Genomic DNA, 22,036 nt, shown 5'->3' with positions numbered 1-22,036 from the left:
AATTTACATCCCTAGTGGTGTGGGGCTGGCGCGGTGGCAGGGAAAAGTAGGGCCCAACAGTTCGAGTAACGGAGGATCCCCCCAGTCCTACTCAATAATGGGAAATGCCCCATTGTGCTGGGAGCCCTGCCAGCGGTCTGCAGTGCAGAGCTGTGTGTCCCTAACGCATACAAAGAGCTTCTCCTCGTGTTTTGCCTCGTGGGTGCGTACAGGATTAATTCCATGCAGGCATTACTGGTGCACTGGCAGTTCTGGAGATCCTGAAACTGAAAAGGAAACACATTTGGCTCATACTTCATACACAATCACTTACACTTAAGCTATTGATAGCTGATTGGGATCTGTAGACTGTTGGGCTGGTGCCACTGGGTTTCTAGGCATATTCAATGGCTGGAACAGACAGCTAGGCTGTAGGTTTTGGCAAGCAGTGGGTCTCATTAGTCAGGCTGACAGTATCTGACACTAGAGATTCCCATCCACTAGGATGAAGCTCACTTCCCTAGGCTTTGGCTGACGTCCCAACAATATTTACATGAAGGACAACAGAGGACCAGTGTTAAAGGCTATGAGTTTCCAGTAGGCAAGCCGTTGAATGGTCTATTGAATACTCTGTTTTGATTATTTGGATAATAATGAAGTTTAAGCATGCCCTTGAAAAATGTGAGCCGTGGTGGTTATTTTCTGCTACGCATGCAAAGCTGTGTTTCCTCTTGGGAGTAGGAGTAATTGATTTGTATTGTGCCACCACCAAAAGGCCCTAGTGAGGAACAGGGCCACTGTGGCCTAAGTGCTGGACTAATGCAGTCCCTGCTGCAAAGAGCGTACAGTCTAAAAAGTTCCGGGTGGGGCTAGGCACATTGCGTGTTAATCCCAGGGGTTTGTTCTGATGACATGGCCTCTTCCCAGTCACCCGCCCCCCAGAACTTTCAAATTCAGTCCTTCCTCCTTCAAGGCTTTCTCAGCAGGTAGCGAGGACTGGACTGCGGTGGAAAATATGCCAGTATTACCCCGGCTTCCTTCGCAGCTAAGCTTCACCCACTCATGGTGTCAGAATTAAGGGCTATTTACAGTAGGTTGTCTGCATGCTTCCATTGAGAGTTCATGAGAGAGATTCCAGTTATCACTACTGTATTAGTCTTCTGGGATAATCCTCCATTAAGATGAATCGGGGCTGTTGACGCCTCTCAGAGCTATTGATCCGGGGCGTCAATAGACTCAGATACTCCACCATCCCTGCATCCACGTGCTGAAAGCTACTTCACTCCGCAGGGCAAACCCCGGGTTCACTCCCAGTGTTCTTACATCACCCGAAAATAGCCGACCCCTTCCTTCCACGTGAATGCCCTTTCTCTGCTGAGGGCTGCAGCTCTGACAGGAGCTAGAGACTATCTCCCCTCCTGAGACTCAAGCTCCACTTCCAGAGTAGAGAACATGAGGTGGGCTGGGTGCCTGGGGAGGGGGGGAGAGTGTCTTTAGATTTGTCCAAAGATCTGGGGTAGGCACAGTAGCAAACATGCGTTAGATTCCCTCCCTGTCTATGAAGCTGTTTATCCTGCTCTTCCTATCTCTCTTGAAAAACATGGAACATTTTAAAGAATGTTTACAATGAGATCGTAGAAATGTAAATATTACAATGGTATAGCAGCTTCCATAATAAAGGAACCCGAAGCATCTTACACAACACATTCAAGAACAGTTACACCACCACTTTAATGCAGCCACATTGGGGTAGGTGGCGACACTGGTTTAATAGCGAACAGCAGCATTCACTGAACCATAGTCATTGAGGACAGTAAAACGTAATGACCTGAAGTGGAGTTTGGCCAGGATGCCAGTACGCTGCATGAAAAGCCCTGGATCTTTACAGACCACATCTGGGCATGAGGTCCTAAGCTTTGCTTTTCATCTGAAATTAACAAGCACTTTCATTATAATAACAGTAACAGTTTTGAGTCCGCTTCCCAATAAGGGAGGATGAGGATGGATGGTTTTGTTTCCATTTCACTAGAATAAGATAACACCCATATGAAATACCCTGAGAATCTTGACCTTTGTTGATCAGATCCAAGCAAATTGAAATCTCTTATCTTTCCCAGCTATAATTTCTGTTTTGCTGGATTTTTACCAGAATAGTCCAAGTACCAATTTCCTGGTGGATACAGTTTTGCATGGGATGTGGTGATAATTCATAGATAAGCAAATGCCACATGTTGTGAACGGGAGGCAGCTTCATGGTTTGTTCTGTTTGGTAAGAACGGCAGCTCCTCAGTTAGCATTGCTGCAGTTTGAGTTTGGATGTGGGGTTTACTTTTAGTTACATGACACGGAATACTTGAATTCACTTAAGATTTGACCATAGGATAGAAAAGTCACCTTTGTATTAATTTGCTGTATCTGCTAAAGTCCCATTAAACTAAAACAAAGGCATAAAGGGAGACAAAGTTTTGTTCCTATTTGTGGGGAATGTGTTTAAACAGGCTAGAAATGTTTCCTGCTCTGCAGGGCATAATACACTCAAATGGTTACATTAACATGAAAATATATAACAAAGAGTGTATTTAGGACAATCCCTCTGTATCCTGTGCTAATGAATTTGAATTTCAGTAATGAAGTCAAAGGGGGTTGTATTCTTCTCTTGATGCGTGCAGTATAGTAACTCCCATTAGCATTAATGGGAGCTGCACAGATGAATTATAGGATCATAATAGTTAGAGATGGAAAAGACCTAGCAGATTATTGAGTTTATTCCTCTGTTAGGGCCAAATCCTTCTCACTGCACTCTTGCAAGCTGCCTTGTTGACTCAGTTCTAATGGAGATAAGCCCCGTACAAAATACCCCAATAGATACTAGGTTGCTGAGTTTTGAGGATACAATTCTTCCCATGCCGGCTGCCAGCACAAACTCTATGGATGGCTTATGTCCTGGGCGGGGAGGGACCTTCAGTGGGTGCACTGGGTGGGTTCTACACACAGGAAAGTATTTTACCTCATGACTAAGCACGATCTGATCCACAGTTCCCTGATAAAGAGGAACAGCCAGCATTAATCCTGGGCTACCCTAAACCTTAGCCAACACTGTAAAGGCTGGGCTCTGTTTTACTGCCAAGTATGTTCAAATTTCAGCATTCCTTTGGGTGATTTCCCACAGTCCCAGTTTCCAGACAGCATCTTAGTTTGTCCAAGATCTGGTTTGATGGCAGAAGTTGTTCCAGCCTCCTTGCACCAAATCTATGCTTCTCCAGCTATTATGAGGTCTAGCAAGTATCTTCGATGTAACAGGGTGTGTCGGTTTTCATTCTCTGCCCAAGTTGTTAACCAGAAGAGAAGGAAATTATTAATGGTAACATAGGCCATGGAAAAAGAGGGATATTGGGCCAGATCCCCAGGGGGTATAAATTGGCATGGCTCCCTTGCCCTTCATTGGCGCTATGCTGATTTACATCAGCCAGGCTCATTATGCCTAGTCTGTTGAACATTACAAAAATTCCTTACAGAAGCTGCATGCGGACCTGGGTCCTTAATTGAGATCTCTTGTTTCATTAAACTCCTTCCTTGTGAGAGATTGCCTTGTCCAAACCCTGTTGACTTCCTGCATTGGAATGAGCAACATGGGGTTAAAAGCACAAACATTTTCACTTCATAAACCCCAAACCGGGAAGTTTAAAAAAAATCCTCATTGCAGTAAAAAGCATTTGTCACTGTCCTCATCTATTAGTACCCTCTAAACATTTTGCAGGAGAAGCCGTGGCAGGATTACATTTCTGCCTGGGCTGGAGGTTTCTTTATTAATAAAGGCAGAGGGCTCTCTAAAAGCTCATAGGTCAAAAATATAATACAGTATTCTCCTGTGCTTGTTTCTGACATTAAGCCATTAGGGCAGATAAGGGAGAGGTGCAGAGTCTTAATTTATAAGCAAATGGTGATCCATGGCTGGGGACTGTTTGCATTTGCTAGAGCTTATTCTTTTATCTTGAACTTAATACAGTGGATCACTGGTCATGAACCCAGAACAGCAAATCCCTCATCCCCAGCCCTTCTGCAAAAATAGAGTGAGGGCCATAGCTGCAGATGGTGTAAATTAGCATGGCTCCTTGAAGTCACTAGTACTGTATTGATTTACACTAGTGTTCTAGCCTGGAATCTAGGTTAAAGGAGGCTGGGGTTGCATAATGTCATATCCTTACGGGGTTGGGATATTGCTCCATTAACAATACTATGGGCTCTCTGTGCAGTGGGGGGCCATCGTGGCTCTCTCTTCCCTGCAGGGCTGGCATTGCTTAGGACACATTCCCATATCCATCCTGGGAATCCTCTTCCCCCCTTCCTCCCCCCCCCCCCACGGGCATTGCAACTAGTGCAGGGGGGAACTGCTGGGATCACAGGTAAGCGAATGTCGCATGTTGTGGAGTGGAGGCTGCAGCGTGGTTTGTTCTGTTTGGTAAGCAGAGTGGCTCCTCTGTTACTGTTAGTTTCCTGCGCCATAGTCTGTCTTTTTTCTTTTCTTTTCTTTTTCTTTTTCTTTTTCTTTCAAACTATTTGAGGGTGAGGTTTGTGCTGTGACATGAGGAGCAGGCGGATTTCAGTGGTGTTCGTACTGGCACATGGGTGTATTTTTAGCAGCTGGCAGCAGTCGCTCACCACCTTGCCTGCTACCCTGAGTCAGAGGCAGTCCACAGGTGCACTGCCCCAGGAGCTGTGCAGAAAATAAATTGGAAATCAGAGGCTCCGCCCACTGCCCTGTGAGGGACGGGAAGCAGCAGCAGCTCACTGTTTTTGTGTGGAACCTTAAAGTGGAAGCAGAAGAGGGTTTAGAAGGACATGTCCAGGATAGCTCTTCACCCCCGTTCCCCTTGGATTCCTGCAGTTGCCTGCTGCAGAGTATCGTTTTTGGGGAGAGGCCGGAAAACAGCCATCAAATCCAACCGGCTGCAGAGCCAGCGCCTAGCCCTGCGCAGCATAGAGGACTCTGGACAGTTCTGCTTGGTCAGAGCTCTGTATTTACACTGTGAGCGTGGGCACGGCCTTGCATTACCAGTAAAGAACAGGTCCTGCTGGTATTTATGCTGTGAGTGTGTTTTAATGAGAATAAAGATGTCAGATGGAAAAACCGGGAAGAAAAGTGTAAAATACCGCAGTTGTTCATGAAAGATGGCTAACCCCAAGTAAACATCGACGGCAGTGTTTGATCCCTTCGTGTTTACTATTTATCATATTTATTATTCATAAATTCTAGCACAAATGTTAGGCCTGCACCCCAGTGACATATTTGCATTTTACTTTAAGTTTGATTTCCACCATCCTCCCCTTCGTTTTTTCAACCAGGGACTTAATGATTTACCATCCCAGATAGTGTCTCTCCTTTGTGCTCTTTAGCTCTTCTCCGCTCTCCCCTTCTTGTTTCAGGAAAAGATTTCTAACGTGGAAAAGTGATATTTGAATAGATTCCCCTACGGCAATCAATTTACTTTTAATTTGTCTGGAACTAAGCTTTTCTTTGTTGCAATGAGAAAGAATTGAAACTGCTGTAAAATGTATTAGCTTCCAGGAAGATTTTGAAATGAATTTTTTAATGATCGTGCTGTTTGCTGTACCCAGCAGCAGTGTCATCCTGATTACAGTATAGCCATACGGTTGCTGAAAAAGCACTGAAAAATCAAGATAATGCCATACTTTCATAGGAGGGCATTTATAGTAATGGGTGTTGAAAATTAGGTATACTAATAAATACTAGCACTTATATGGCCCCCCTCTGTACAGCCTTCCCTATAAACTATTTTTATGTGGCTCAAAACATGATCAGTGGTGTGGAAAAACAAGCCATCACTTTATCCACTTTATAGTTTAGATGAATACTCAGAGCTCACCTCACAAAGAAGCTGCACGTTTTCTGTGTCAAAATGCTTGGTGAATTTCTGGAGTTCCCTTCTTCCAGATCTCCCTGGCTCTCACGCTATCCCTTCACCCCTTTCACTATGCAGCTACATTTGTTGACACCTCTCAGGATAGTGGCATCTTCGCCTACCATTGCCTTCAATGCCACTTGCTTGACTTGGCGCTAATCAGTCCACAGCAGGTTGCTTTAGTTCTTAGCTGGATCCTGAGCCATCAGGAAACATTTGCAGCCTGTACTTCGCTCAGGCATTCCCTCTGTAGACTCCCACACAATCCAAATGGAACCAAGTGCCTCAGTGAAGTCCAGCCCTTTGTCACATAATTTACCTCCACTGCACAAGCCAAATGACACATGCTGAAGCCCAGTCAGTCTTGGCGCGGCCTTTTCACCTTTTGGTCTCGTTTTCCATTTTCCTGCGGCTCCCGGCTTCTTTCTCCTGATCTCCGTGTGGAACACAAACGAGCGCTCCTTATTGGCCTCTCTAAACCTTCTCTGACTTGGATTGAACTGATTTTCTGTTCAAAAATGGAAACTCCGGGGACTATTGTGAGTGCCCAAATTGCACCGTTGATGGTATAACAACCCATGTCATCCCACCATTTATCAGAAATATTAAATCCCCGAGCACTTGCACCTCGGCATGTTTTAACTTTGCTTCTGGCCAGCAGTCGAGATCCAATTGAAGATAATTCAGTTGCTCAGGGAGCTGAATGGGCCCTCTTTTCAATCCGTTTTCATGTTGTAGAGAGCTAGAGTGAACTCAGGTGAATAGGAGACTGACTGAATAGAATAAAAACGTGTGTTGTGCAGAGGCTTCCGTTAACACTTACTGAACTGCCACAGGCAGTACAAATACAAATGAGCTGGGACCTGTCCCTCCACCTGCCTCTCCAAACAAAACTGCAGCCGGGATTGAGGCTGGGTTGCAGTAGGGGACAAGATACAAAGCAGAGCTGGGTGGCGCACTCTCCCTGGTGCCCTCCACCACTGGCCCGGGGTCGAACCTTCCCCACTGAATGTTCCGGCATGCCCCCCCCCCCCCCCCCCGAGGGATGTGCCTACAGTTTGGGGACCGCTGATTCTAGAGCTGTCATGATATCGCCTACACCAGTGTTTCTCAACTTTATAAAAAAAAGTTCTCCCTTAAAAAAGTACCCCTAGTACCTACTGTTGTCAGACACACACAATTTTTTTCTACCATTGCAACATAGTTGTTTAAACAACTTAATCATAGCTGGGCAGGCGATTACATTTTTGGGTATAAAATAAAGCGCTGTAAAACTTAAAACAAAAATTCAGTTTTCTCCAAATTTCAGTTGTGTTGACGTACCCCCCCCAGACTTCTCTTGGGTACCCCTGAGGGTACTCATACCCCTGGTTGAGAACCACTGGCCTACACTGCTGCCCTGCCAGCTCCAGTGTGCGGCATTGAGAAAGGGGCATTGCTCTGGCTCCTTTATACCCAGGTCACCCCAAGTGCGGGAATGGTGTTTGTGAGGGCTCTAACTTACACCCAGGAACTTCCCTGGGATCCAGTGAATAAAGGTCACAGGAAACCGTGCACCTTCCCCCCGCACCGTTGGGCTGAACTGAGGACTCTCTGCCATGACTGGAGCCACAACCATCTTTTTCTCTCTTCTCCCAACCTTCTCCCCAAAGAGTGAAAGTGAAAAGGAGGGAAGACGAGCAGGGGTGAGTGGAGAGCGGATGGAGCTGGAGCCATGTTTCCTGCGTTGTATTTGATTACAGGCGGTTTGAAGTCCTGTCACATTGCGGAGGAGCTTCTGGTGTCATGAAGTCACCAGTCGGTGGAAATTCCCAGGCACCGTCACAAGCCCTGATATTTTCCTAACTCCTTTGTGGCTGCAGCAGCTTCCCTTCCCCCCCAGCCCCGTTTGTTCTAGAGTCCAGCAGACGCTGCTCCCTGCACCTGTGTTCATAGAATCATAGAACCATAGAGCTGGAAGAGTCTTCAGAAGGTCATCAAGTCCAGCCCCCTGCTCTAGACAGGACCAGTCCCAACTAAATCAACCTAACCAGGGCTTTGTCAAGTTGAGACTTAAACACCTCCAGGGATGGAAACTCCACTACTTCCCTAGGTAACCCATTCCAGTGCTTCACCACCCACCTAGGGAAATAGTTTTTCCTAATATCCAACCTGGACCTCTCCCTCCGCAACTTGAGCCCATTGCTCCTTGTTCTGCCATCTGTCACTACTGAGAACAGCCTCTCTCCATCCTCTCTGGATCCTCCCTTCAGGAAGTTGAAGACTGCTAACAAACCTTCCCCCCCCCCCCCCCACTCTTTGCTTCTGCAGACTAAACAGACCCAATTCCCTCAGCCTCTCCTCATAAGTCGTATGCTCCAGACCCCTAATCATTTTGGTTGCCCTCCGCTTGACCCTCTCCAATTCATCCACATCTTTTTTGTAGTTGGGGGCCCAGAACTGGACACAATGCTCCAGATGCGGCCTCACCAAAGCCGAATACAGGGGAATAATTGCATCTCTGGATCTGCTGCCAGTGCTCCTCTTAATGCAACCTAATATGCCATTAGCCTTCTTGGCTACAAGGGCACACTGTTGACTCATATCCAGCTTCTCATCCACTGTAACCCCCAGGTCCTTTTCTGCAGAACTACTACTTAACTGGTTGGTCACCAGCTTGTAACAATGCTTGGGATTCTTCCGTCCCAAGTGCAGGACTCTACACTTGTCCTTGTTGAACCTCATCAGATTTCTTGTGGCCCAATCCTCCAATTTGTCTGTCACTCTGGACCCTATCTCTGCCCTCATGCGTATCTACCTCTCCCCCTAGCTTAGTGTCATCCGCAAACTTACTGAGGGTGCAATCCATCCCCTCCTCCAGGTCATTAATAAAGATATTGAACAAAACTGGTCCTAGAACCTAACCTTGGGGCACTCCACTAGAAACCGACCGCCATCCTGACATCGAGCCATTGATCACTACCCGTTGGGCCTGGCCTTCTTTCTATCCGTCTTACTGTCCATTTATCCAATCCACATTCCCTTAACTTGCTGGCAAGAATATTGATGGCAACACAGAGAAGGGGGGAAAAAAACCCGACCACCCCACGCCAACCCTCACTCACAAACACAAGCTCAGCACACCGTAAGAAAGCCCCAATAACAACACACGCTTCCCTTAAGAGTCCTGTATCTGCTTCTCCTTTACCTGGAGAACTCCCTCTCTAAACTCCCTGTTAGCATTCACCTGTTCGCAAGTAGTCAGGGAGGGTTCGGAATATTACACATGCGGATGTCTCCAGGACTTTGCTGCTTTGCAGCCATATCAGCCCTTCTCTATGCCTGTTCATCTCTCCTCTTGACCAATCTTACCATCTCTCCAGTCTCCTCACTTCTTCCCATTGACCCCTACTGCCAGTCCAATCCCTCTCCCCCATTGCTGTTTTTTGTGGCATCCCAGTCAAGATCGTCAGTCACCTTCAACGCCCGACAGATTCTAGTTCCCATCTGCTGAGCACATCTTTGCTCATGGTCCTTCCTGCTGCCTCTTGTGCTCTTGTCACTCTGCTCCGGATCCTCCCCTCCTCCCTGTTCCCTTCATCTCCTTCCATGCCTGGCTCTGTTCTGTTATTTACACGGGTCCCTACTTTTGGAACGTGGTCTCCCTTTTTCCTCGTTCAGCCCGACTCTCTGCTGCCAGGCATTCTTCCTGCCGCCATTCTCTGAGAGGACTTTTCACACCTCTCCTCACGGTCGCCTGTGTCTTGCCTTGTTCACTTGCTGTTAGAGCCTGGATGACAGTCCACAGAAGTCAAAAAGGAACCTGAGCTGTAAGCTGCTCAGGGCAAGGAATGGCCGTATTTGTCTATTGATGGCGGATTTCACCCCTCCAGCGACCAAAGTCCTGGTCTGATTTTTGACTAACAGGCACGTTTCTCTTGTGACTTGTGCCTGGTGCCAGTGAAGTGTTTCTACAATAGATTTTTGTAAAACAGCGCTGAGATGCTAAGCGAGTGCTGGTGTGAGGCAGACATGCATGATACCCGCAGAGGGCCTAACTGGCACTGTTCTGACACCATTTCCTTCCTGCAGTGCCAGTTTGCTGTGGATCAGTGTTGTTCCAATCTCTCTCCTGTGCATTATGGCACTCCTCAGGGCTTCCTGAGTATACATACTCTGTGGCTCCCATTTCTGCCTCTTCCTCTCCCCCCTCCCCATTAACAAGATGGGTTCTAGCATTTTTATGCAGATGAAACATACATTTCTTTCTCTCTTCCACTAGGCCTTTCTGAACCAATTTCTTTCCTCGCTAGCCTGTCTGTCTGAAGACTGCATGGCTCAGGCCTTTAAAATCAAGACAGACACAATGTGTGTGTGGTTGGGACTCACTGTTCATTACCTTTGTGCTAGTCCCATGAGGTGGGAACAGAGGTGGTTTGAAATTTGGAGCTCAGCGTGGGCTTCATTTGGCTCTGGGAGAAGTCTGTTCCACAGGTGCGTGGGTTGGGTATTTATTTATTTAGCTGTATCCAGGATTATGCTCAGCTGTGACTGTTTTTCCCTGTTGTTTGACGTTAAAGCAGTTGCCCGCTGCCTTTCTGAAGTGCTGTCTTGTCTCGGTCTCTGAGGCCATTACACGGACATTGTCAGGATCAATATTAAGGCGAAATGCTAACAGCGTCATTAAAAACATCCATCAGGGCTGGAGGTGTGTGTAGAACTGACCAAATGCTCCCCAATATCGTGTCCCACCAGGCACTTGGTCTTGTGTCAAACCTGGGATGGATTCCTCAGGGGCTGACTCTACTTGGGTTGTTCCAAAGTCCTGATCAGGAACATGCCAGGAGATCTTTCCAGGAGATCATATGCTGCGCTTGTACACCTTCCTGATAAGGTAGGGTAAATGGCTCCCACCGGCTCCACGGGCAGCACTTTCTGCCCATGCCCAAGTAATTCCCCCTGCTCGTGTGAGACGTTGTCAGGCTGTGGCACCCTGTGCGGAGATGCAAAGCTCTTTGCTGAATCTGCCAGGCCAGCCACGTCTCCTTAGTTTCAGCTCCTCCGGATGAAAGGCAGAGGCAGTACAGAGAAGGGGAGTGTTGTGGGGAGGAGCTGTTTTAGGGACCAACTGGCGATTAAGTACTGTGTTGAATTGTTTTCAGTATAACCTTGTCCCATGATGTTTTGTTCTGTGTGACGTTCCCAGATATAATCCAGGAAGAGGGAGATTTAGGGGGAAATTCTACTTCATGCATGCGCTGCCTTTTATTAGGGGCTCATAACCTTCATGCTTCAGGCATGGAAAATTGCAGGCCCATAGCCTTTTGGACAGTATTTGACTTGCTGAGCTGATGCCGCGCTCCCTGGCTACAGCACAGTCTAACGGTACGTGACCCTCTGTGGCTGGTTTTAGCAGAATTAAGGATCTTAATTTCAAACGTGCGTTTCTTCCAACGTGCTGAGCTCCTTGGAAAAGCGGACACTTACATTGAGACCGCCAAACTTGCGGTTCTGATGCCAGGTCAGATTTAGCTTGCTTATTCCTCTCAATCTTTCCTAGGCCAGTGTATTTGGGTTCAGGAAATACAGGTTGTACCTCCCTTAACCGGGACTCTCTAGTCCAGCAACATCCTCGGTCCGGCAGGACCAGGGGTGTTCCTGGACCACAGAGCCCAAGTATAAGGAGGTTGTCCCAGAGGTTAGGAGCACAGCGGTGAGGGGGGCGGTGGTGGCAGTGACGACAACTCAGCTGGGAGCCCCATGTCAGGTGGGGACACGGAGGGGCAGGTGGCACAGTGGAGTGTTCTGCCCCTGTGTCCAGGAGGTAGGAGGGGTCGGTAGTGGCTGCGGAGCTCCAGCCATGGCCACCAAGCTTGGGGAGCTCCACCTGCGGAGCCATGGCCGGGCAGGCAGCAGGGGTGCTGGCCTGGAATCCTAGCTGAGGGCAGGAATTCAGCACAGGCCATATTGCGAGGGACCTCCCCAGTCCGGCAAATCCCCTCGTAGGTGCCGGAATAGGGAGGTCCAGCCTGTACCCGCATTCAGTCCCCTGTCCCTGATCCTGTCTGGGATCAGGTGCCTGCTCCATAGCTTGAGGTCTCCCAGGGGGCAGAGCGGAGAGGCGATGGAGGCATCAGAGCTGTTGTTTGCCTGCCCTGTTGCAGGGAGGAGATCTGTTGTCTCTTTACTGCTTCCAGCCATGCCTTTGTGTTCTTTGTCCTTTACCTCCTTCATAGATCCGTGACCCTCTTCCCCCGCCCTACCTCTGTCAGCTTGCTCCCACTTGGCTCAGGCCAGGCAATCTTCCTGCCCAGTCCCAGAAAGTCTCCGCCCCCTGTTCCTCCAATTAACTGGGAATCGCTGCTGTGGGTTCTGTGATGGCCGGGTGAAGTGGGGCTATGCTGGGGAGAGCAGCAACTGCCCAGAGGTTTTGTGCCTGCCTGGTGCAGGAGCTTACTGAATGCCTCAGGAGTGCAAGAAGCTGCACACACGTGCCTGGCCGTTGCTACACCTGTTCTATTTGCCTCTTGCATAATGCCCCAGAAGAGGAAAGCAAATCCCTCTGCTTAGCTCTAGCACAGCTGTCCTTGGCATCTGTAATGGAGTAAAATATTAGTTCAGATTAAGTACCGGTCATCCAGGCCATGCCGATCAGCAAGGTATCTGAGAGCCCAATCCAACTTACATCAGAAGGGAGTCGAAGCTGCCATTTTGTGGCTTTTTCCAAAGGAATTTGCTTGAGTCAGTCCCGTTCCAAGTGGCCAGCTGGATACATCTGAAACCTTCGAGCAGAGCTGGTATCATGACTGACATTCTAGGGACTGCAGAAATGTACAGGGTAGAGCGGGGAAGCCATCTTCTTTCTTTTTGAGATGGTCTCCAGGACAAAGTTGAAGCATGTTTTGGGAGTAGCATGGTAAAGTCCGGTGTCTTTCATTCCAGTTCAGCAAGATAAAAGGCAGAGGCAGTTGAGAGAAGGGAACTGTAATTCTTTGTCAGTCCTGCATCTTTTACAATCACTTATTTTCTTAAAATAAACAATGTTCAGAAATGTAACATTCCCTTGCTCGGCCCGACCCCGCTGTACATGGATTCCAGTCAGCTCTGCTCTGCAGGCTGTAGATGACTTTCTGAAAATGAATCCCTATACATTTGTCCATAACAAGCCAAGGGAGGGAATCACTCACCTCCTAGATAGAGCAGTAACTACAAGTAACACAATCAAAGTATAAGAGCATTTAGGCAGCTCGTAATGTAGGTTGTTCTCTGTGTAAAGCTAAGTGCATCATTCTCTGAAAACGCTGTAGAGAAGGCTACTGAAATCCAGACCTCCTACACAGCAAGTCAACAGTGCCTTTTGTACAATGGGGTAGCTGCTGTCAAGTAGAGAAATAGCTAACAGTTTAGACATAGATTTCCAATGAATTGGTTTTTACTAGCTGATTCTCTATAAGTGTTAAGCTGCTCATATTTTGGTGCATTGTGTTATGTGCTGAGAATTTTTATCAGCCGCTCTTGTGCTAGAATGTGGTAGAAATACAAATGTATCTGAAAAACTGAGGTTATATGCACAGAAGTACAAGCATCAAAATGAACTATTTTCAGGTGGACAGGACACAAATAAAGCCAAGTCTGCATCTCTGTGGGATTCAGTATATCAGACTGGCAAGGACTAAATGCATTATTGTATTATTATTAACATTAACACTTGATGACACTAGTTAGTTTACTTGGATGCAGTAAGAATTTGCTATATATTTTTGAATGAAGGGTGTATGCTTTGTAAAGGTTTGCTGCAACGGTTTAGATCAAATGAAGGAAACTCTAGAGTATAAAGTATATTCTGAAAAAACCTTGGGACATGCTCTGTATTAAATGGTCCAGTGAGTGTCAAGACTTGCAGGTTCATCCTCAGCTCTGGATCCCCCAGATCTAAAAGGGTGTCACAAGGAGGAGGGAGGAAAAATTGTTCTCCTTGGCCTCTGAGGCTAGGAGGAGAAGCAATGGGCTTAAACTGCAGCAAGGGAGGTTTAGGTTGGACATTAGGAAAAACTTCCTGCCTGTCAGGGTGGCCAAACATTGGAATAAATTGCCTAAGGAGGTCGTGGAATCTCCATCTCTGGAGAGATTTAAGAGCAGGTTAGACAGACATCAATCAGGAATAGTCTAGAAGATGGTACTGGGTCTTGCCACGAGGTCAGGGGACTGGACTCGATGACTTCTCAAGATCCCTTCCAATTCTCTGATTCTATGAGCTCTGCCACAGATTCACATTATCACTTAATGTCTGTGTGCCTCAGTTTGTCCATTTGTAAAAAGGGGTGTGTGTAATGCTTTTCAAGCTCACAAGAGAGCTGAGTGATGAACCAGGCTCCCTTGCTTGGGGGTGGGAGTCCTGAAATAGGTGTGAAACTATTGAATTTCTCCCACAGGAAGGACTAGCCACCAAATGGCTGTGTAGGGAACTCCACACCCTGTGTGTGCCATGAGTGTGGCCAGCAGGTTCAAAACCTGCAGCTCCACAGTGCAAAACCTCAGCATACAGGGCTCTAGCCACTATTGCAGGCCAGAAACAGGCTGCTTTGGGGGAGTAGTTTTCTCTGTGACAATCCTACCTGATATGATTCAAACAGAGATTGAAAATGTGATCCTTAGTTCTCGGAAAGAGCTTTGAGATCCATGAGTAATGGGCACCATAGAAGCGCAAGATGATATTCTGTGTATCAACAATGGAAATACTGCTAGTCGCAGCCTTAGGTTCTGGAGCAGACGGTAGGGAAAGAATCCTTATTATTCCCATACGAGTGAGGATCAAGTGCTTGAAGTGACAAATTTAATCTTCAGTGGAAGGGAGGTAGTGATGGTTATTTACAAAGCCTCTGCAATTGTGTGGGAGGCCAACAGGGAATTAAGCAAAATGTAAAAATCAACAAAAATACAAACAAACGGCAATCCCAGATGTAGAATTTATGCTCGTATTTTTCATGTTGAACAAAGTTTAAAGCAGAGTGCCATTTAGCACTGGTAACTGAAAACAAAAATGTGGACTCGAAGCAGCTTGACACGAGACAAACCCATTTTAATTTATTTCCTATCGTAAGTTGTTTTCCATTTAGGTTACATCTCTGGCAGCAGCAGCAGCCAAAAAAGAGGGGGGAAAAGGGAGCAAATGACACACAACCTGTTGGAAATTGAACTTCAGCCAATCATAATAATAATAATAATAAATAATGCAATAAAATGCCTCTTCAAAATGACACTTTAAAAATGTCAGCTGTTTGTTTGAAAGAAACGTTTATGTAGGCACAATCATAGAATCCTAGGACTGGAAGGGACCTCGAGAGGTCATCGAGTCCAGTCCCCTGCCCTCATGGCAGGACCAAGTACTATCTAGACTATCCCTGATAGACATTTATCTAACCTACTCTTAAAAATTCCCAGAGATGGAGATTCCACAACCTCCCTGGGCAATTTATTCCAGTGTTTGACTACCCTGACAGTTAGGAACTTTTTCCTAATGTCCAACCTAAACCTCCCTTGCTGCAGTTTAAGCCCATCGCTTCTCATTTTATCCCCAGAAGATAATAGAAAGGTTCTGATCCTGCAAGCCATTACTTCCGGAGAATCAGTGGTGATGAATATGAGAGAGGTGTGTGTGTGTGTGTGTGTGTGTGTGTGTGTGTGTGTGTGTGTGTGTGTGTGTGTGTGTGTGTGTGTGTGTGTGTGTGTGTGTGTGTGTGTGTGTGCGCGCGCGCGCGCTCCTTACCAGGGTATCAGATGGGACTTTGTTGATTTCTGGGTATCACGTGTGTGAGTAAAGGTTGCGGGACAGCTTCCAGAAAGAGAGAATCCTCAATTTCATAAGCCATTGTATTTTCTTCACACAGATCAGAGTGAAGGATTTCATTGTAGGGAAGAGTGTCGGATCCTTGGTCACTCGGACAGATGCTGGATGCCCCGGAACTCTGTCCCCAGTCGTGCAAAATCTCCTGAGCATGGAAGGAACATCATGGCACTCTCTATAGAAGCTACCACTGTGGATACAGAGCCTTACGAAGACTGTGGTACCAAAAGAACTTTTGCAACGTTTGGCAAAGATGGGAGCGAACCCCTTGCCGACGAGCGTATCGTCAACCCGAAAGGCAAAAGAACAGTGGATCTGCCTGTCTGCAGCCCAAAGGTAAATGGCGCAGTCCGCGAGGCAGGGAACGGCTGCGAAGCTGTCAGCCCCATCACATCACCACTCCATCTGAAGAGCCCCCTGTCTAGCAAACCTTCCGTATCATACAACATAATGCACTGCCCAGTAAATCGCGACCTGGAGCAATTTGTAAACAGTGGCCCTTCTCGGCCCACGGAAGCAGAGCCTAGAGGGGCGGACAGTGAAAATATAATGCATGAAATTAATCCACTTCTGCAAGAATGTAGAGAAAAAGACTCACCAGGAGTGAAGAGACTAAAAGACGTAGTACTCTAAACGGCACCATATAAAAAGGAGAACCGACACTACTACAAGCGCATATTGTTTTTAATTGCTTAACAACGGTTCACAAATTGCTGTATTTAAGAGCTTTCCCTAAATGTATTGTTTATAAATGAAGCTATATCGTTAATGTGACAATCCCCACTTATTTCAGCCGCTAGCAGGGGTGTTCAGTTGAAGCAAATTAGCTTATTTTTCTTTTGTCATGGGGTAGGAGTGAAGGTGAGACCAGTTGAGTTATAAAGAAGTATTATGTATGGAGTATTTTCAATTTATATATTTTTATATATCAAAACTCTATTATAAATTGCCATTCTTTGTAATGAATTGAATTGAAACTTCCTTATCTGACCGTCTTGAATAATCACCCTGACATTTTTGTACTCTATACAATTTACTGGCCATTTCTTGTGTACAACTGTTAAAAAAACAATTCAATGAGTTTTAATATTTGCCTAGCACAAGGCTGTTTGTACTTTAAAATGTTGCTCTTTTGCTGTGGACACCCCTGCATTAAGAATCCTTTTGCTATCACATGCTTATCTGTACTATTATTGTATTTGATATTGCAAATTACTGTATGTCTAGTGATGGCAAAAGGCTTTCAAGTTTTTACAAAACCCCCTCACAGATATATTTAAAACTTGGGGAAATTGCTAATTTCAAAGTCAATGTGAGGCGTGTTCTGCCCATATCCCAACACCCCCCAGGCCCTATCCTTGTTTTCACAGTGCTACGATCATTGTGCGAAGTAATTTAAGGGATATTCTGCTGCCTAATTTGCAGTTGTCGGATGCACTGTGCTGAACGTTTTGAGATCCATTTCTTTTTTCGTAACGTCAAGGCATTGCATGGAAAAGCTTCTCTGTAAGTTATTAGTTTCCAGGTTTAGCTATTCCCCGTCTCTAATCATCTCAAAGCAAGGGAATTGTTTAACAGATCTAAATTAGCATCTTGGTTAGAGACGCGCTTCCTGATCAACATTTCCAGTCATGATTACACTAAGTACCTGCGTGTGTGTATGTATCTCATTATGGGATGGATTTTAGAATGATATTATTTCTATTTATCCCTGCATCATGAGTAGGTGTAGTGTAAGCAATAGAAGGGTATTCGGGTAGGGCCAGACAGGTGAAGTATAACAACACTATTAATGAAATTAATGTGCCTTCCATAAGGAGAAGAAAAAAGTGAATAATTATTTTTTTCTCATAATTAAGTACAGATTTTAGGCTACAAATTTGCACATATAAAACTGATTTTTAAAAGACCATTGGAGCTACTTGAACAGCCATTTTGTAGAAAGGAGGAGCCATAAAGATTTTCACAGAATTATATATTCTCTGCTCTCCTGCACTACACAATTGTTCCAACTGGGTTTGGGTGGGGGTGGAGGTACAGAAGATGTTGGTTTGTGAATTAGTAACACTTTAGTTTTCTACCCAAAAGAATATTAATTCATGCTTAAAAGTTCATTATATGAGAGAGAGAGAGAGAAAGAGAGAGAAAGTACAGACATTGCCAGTGTTTGTTCTGCGAATGAACTGAAAATAATGGTTTCTAGAGAAACAGTTTTCCCACTACTAATGTATCTTGATAACATTCTCGTTACATTGATTTATTTAAATTAAAAATGTCATGAGGAAAACAGCCTCCAATTGTTATCATCCTAAACACCAAATAAGCTCCAGTCATTTCTTTTCTTTAGAGAAGGTAGATAACCTGAATATGGTTTTTAACTACTCCAATTGGTACATTTCCAGTATGTCTTATGGGTCCAGGAATTTGAAAATAATCTATCAAAAGGAACGTCTCATGAAATGACTAAAGCTTTCTTTATTGGTGTTGATTGCTACCTCATGCAGATGGAATCCCCTGAGTTGGTGTGACTGCATCTGTCCCTCTAAAAATTGACCCATGTGTCCTTTTCCCCCTTAATTTTGGAGTTTGATTCATTTTTTAAAAATAGTACGTTGTTTTTATTCTAATTTTTCATATCTGGGGTACTGTACTGCTGTCATTAAATATATATATATTTTGCAAGTGGATGTATTATATGAGCAATAGAAGGAACAGATTGGTTTGGAGGTTTTTAAGTGACTGGACTGTCTAATATTAAGATGGGTGTTTTGTTCTTTATAATGTTACCTGTTCATTAACTTTTGAGAGCTTTATTCAGTGAAAATTCATGTCCTTACTTACTGAACCATAGAAGTTTCCTGGATACCATTGTTAGCTGCAGAAATTAATCCTAATTGATTGGCAGAAAATTGCTTTAGAAGGAGTGTGTGTGTGTGTGTGTGTGTGTGTGTGTGTGTGTGTGTGTGTGTGTGAGAGAGAGAGAAAGAGAGAGCGAGCGCACGTGCACCATAATTCAGCATCAGCCTATGGTACTGTTCTCCCACCCTTCCAGCACACACTCTCCAGGCTCATACGGGTAACCAATGGCAATCCTGAGACTTTTGACATCAGGGGCCTCTACTTAGGATGCTCAAAGTCTCTGGTTGCCTTAGGCTAGCTGACAGAATGGGTTGAAGTTTTATATGAACTCTTTGCTGTCTTCTAGAGAACCCACAAAAAGGGCCTAGGTTTTTTCTGGATTTTATTGCTGGGGTTTTGTTACAAAATCCAGCACGCTCATTCTGTTTTCCCCAAGCTCAATGAAATTCTCCATTCTAGTCTAATTTTGAGATTTTTTTCAATCCCCCTCCTCGCCAAATGTGACCAATGGGTGGCGATGTGTTGGTTACAACTGGTGTAAACTGAACCTATCTGACCACTTGCTCCACTTCTCCTGACTTGAAATGGGAGGTGTCGTTCTGCTTTGAAACGAACCATTCACGTAACTCCTCAGAAGGAAATGGCCAGAAGGCTTCCCTGAGGAGAGCCTCAGGCATTCCCAGGATGGCTTGTACGTGATCGTCTATGGAATGGAGAGCAGCAGTCCACCAGGCAACATGACAGAGGACTGTCTAGCCAATTAGCATGGATTCTCCTCCATCTACTACACTGTGCTGTGCATATGGGCCTTCCCACTCCTGTCTCACGGCCCTCCTCCTCCTAGCCAAAGATAGGCCTGGTAGCGTGGCCCCCCATTGCTGTAACTAGTGAATAGAAAATGGGAAGAGGAATCCAGAGGAACGTGGGCCTCTGATTGTGTCGCTGCCCCCAACTTAGCACTTAGAGGAAAATAGATGGTAACTGAAAAGACAAATTAAACATTCCTTGCTACTAGAAATAAAAGCGCAGCCCAGAAAATGTGGTATATTTCTATGTACCAAAGGGAGTTCTAAGAGGTCAGTTATCAACTCCCAGGAAACTATTTAAACGGGTTTTTCCCCATCCTGGCCTGCGCTGAATGTTGGGATCTTGAATGCCTAAGGCACCTCCGTTACACGTTATCACATCAGAAGAAAGACCAGGCGATGGACTGGGGAAGGTTTTATCACCTGCTGAGTTCCCTTCCCTCTTTCAAATATCACCTATTTCTATTTACTTTCCCTCTCTCATTAGAAATCAGTTCAGAGCTTCTGGTTGAGCTGTATTATAATTTTAAAAGCGTCAGAGGGGTAGCTGAGTCAGTCTGTAACAGGAAAAACTTAAAAAACCAACAAATAGTCTAGTAGGGTCTTAACAGACTAACAGTGGGCTGTGCCCACGAAAGCTCGTGATACCATCTACATGTTTTGTTCATCTTTAAGGTGCTACTAGGCTATTTGTTTACGTTTTTTAAATAATTTTAAAAGTAGTTCAGTTAATCACATCAAAATGTAAATGATGCATGATGGCTTTTTTTGGATAAAGCGTAATGAAGTTCTCTCTTTGAATTAATGAAATTAGGCATAGGAAAGTCATTGGTATATGAGGGTTTCTCCTCAAATATTTCCTTCAAGCACACTTGCTCTGCCTACCCATTTACACAGTGAAGTGAGAACTAGGCATGTGAACGTGTACACGGTTAAGTGATGAACCCGCTTAAACCTCATTGTTACACGCATCCCCTTCCCCCCGCTGCCTCTGTATCAGAGGCATCAGCATGGTGGTGGGGAGGGCAGGCGGGAACCAGTGCTCGCTAGGAGCCGACTTAAAAGCCAGCTTCCTGCGAGTGCTGGCTCCCGCCTTCCCCCGCATGTAAACGTGTAACTGCTGAAAAGGTCGTCAGTTACAGCGTTTACAAAAATAAATGCATTTTAACATCCCCAGTAAGAACTGTCGTATTTTATGCCACATTTAACAAGAGTCTGAATGCAAGAGGTGCCCATTATCCACAACCCAAAATGAAACCAATACTCTATTGTGTGTCCAGCACCTCAGACCCCCAAAGATAGTCTGAGTAAATTCATGACATGCTCTCCTCAAAGTGTAATATTTACCTACGTGATAGAATATCTTTAGAAAACCCTTTCAGAATGGCATTTTCTTTTCCGTAACTTGGAATTTTGCAGCGCTGGTTTTACTTTGATGATATACACAAAGGGCAGCATGGGAGGGGGGCTTATGGGAGGGTGGACTGAACATTTTAAAATAAGCAGTAAGCACTTGATGCATTGTCCTGATGAAGTTGTTGCAGTTATCCCTGTTTTATTGTGATGCTGAAGATGGCCTGTGGATCACACATTGTGAGAAGTGAATTATTTTTTTTCTAATAGGAAACAAGTTGCTTTTGTGAAGAACACACTGTGTGATTAATACATTGAAATTACTCTGGGGGGGGGGGAAACTAATTATGAATAGAAACACGTTTGTCTGTCATTGGGAGAAATGGATGATCTTGTTGCTACAGCTGCTTTTGCTGCTATAGATAATCTTTCATCCAACTTATGAGGTGCATTTAACCTTAGCAGAAGAACCCAGCTAACTCTGTTGCAAGCCCTGGTGAAATGCATTCTTTACCGGCACCAGCTGATGTTCAGCTGATAGGAGCTGGGATATAATCATTCCTGACAAGAACTGACCGAGTGCAAACTAGTTTTCAGCAACAAATACCTGCTTGCACTATTCAAATGCTAAGGTATTGATTGCAGAAGATCTTACAGTGACAAGTTCCTGTAGCCTGCTGACCAGCCTGAGGACCACCTTAACTGCGGACTTCAGTGGGGCTTAAATACAGTACGTTTCATCAAGGTGTCTCCGTTGCTGATTATATGAAGAATAAATTGTTGTATATGCTGATATGTATGTTATGTACATTTTCACAGTGATGGAATCATTGTAAACGAAAAAGGAAAAAAATCACCATTGTCTATTTTATGAAGATGATAAAGCAGCTTTATTAAATTATTACAGTTCTGTTTCAAAATGGTGTACCTGCCACATTGTTTCTCTCCTCTGATGAGAACTTTGTTTTCCACTTCAATGTGATTTTCCCCTTCTGCTTCGAGCATCTAATGCATTTTAGTATTAAAGGCAACTATTGAATAAAATGGAAAATAAGTGTTTGGTTAAATACGGCTGAGCGGGTTTACTTGTGGTCGGCTTGGATGGTTGGGCTGGCAGAAACCGATGCAGGCAGAGCTGTGTGTGTGGTTTAACCCTGTAGATGCTAAAATGGCGACTGGAATATCCAGATGCACCTGCCCAGCTTTAAAATAACCTTCTTTTGAAAAGTTTTAATCTCAGATGTACAATAGGTTCACCCTTGATGAAATTCAGGGTAGCACAGTGGGACCACACA

General features: G+C 45.2%; 1 protein-coding gene across 2 annotated transcripts in view; it reads left to right on the top strand.

Moving 5' to 3' along the window:
* The window catches only part of PCDH19 (protocadherin 19), a 115,762-nt gene extending 93,954 nt beyond the window's left edge, over positions 1 to 21,808 (top strand). For both annotated transcript variants that reach the window (XM_075896752.2, XM_006137421.5), the window contains exon 5: positions 15,767 to 21,808. In XM_075896752.2, coding sequence (XP_075752867.1) covers positions 15,767 to 16,356 — 590 coding nt within the window. In that variant the 3' untranslated portion in view covers positions 16,357 to 21,808. The remainder of the gene's footprint in view (positions 1 to 15,766) is intronic.
* Positions 21,809 to 22,036: the final 228 nt, after the last annotated feature.

The sequence above is a fragment of the Pelodiscus sinensis genome, chromosome 13 (genome assembly GCF_052426305.1).
Source record: "Pelodiscus sinensis isolate ZL-2025 chromosome 13, ASM5242630v1, whole genome shotgun sequence".
Classification (NCBI taxonomy): domain Eukaryota; kingdom Metazoa; phylum Chordata; order Testudines; family Trionychidae; genus Pelodiscus; species Pelodiscus sinensis.
Note: the sequence above shows the minus strand (reverse complement) of the source record. Positions and strands in the feature narration are given on the sequence as shown.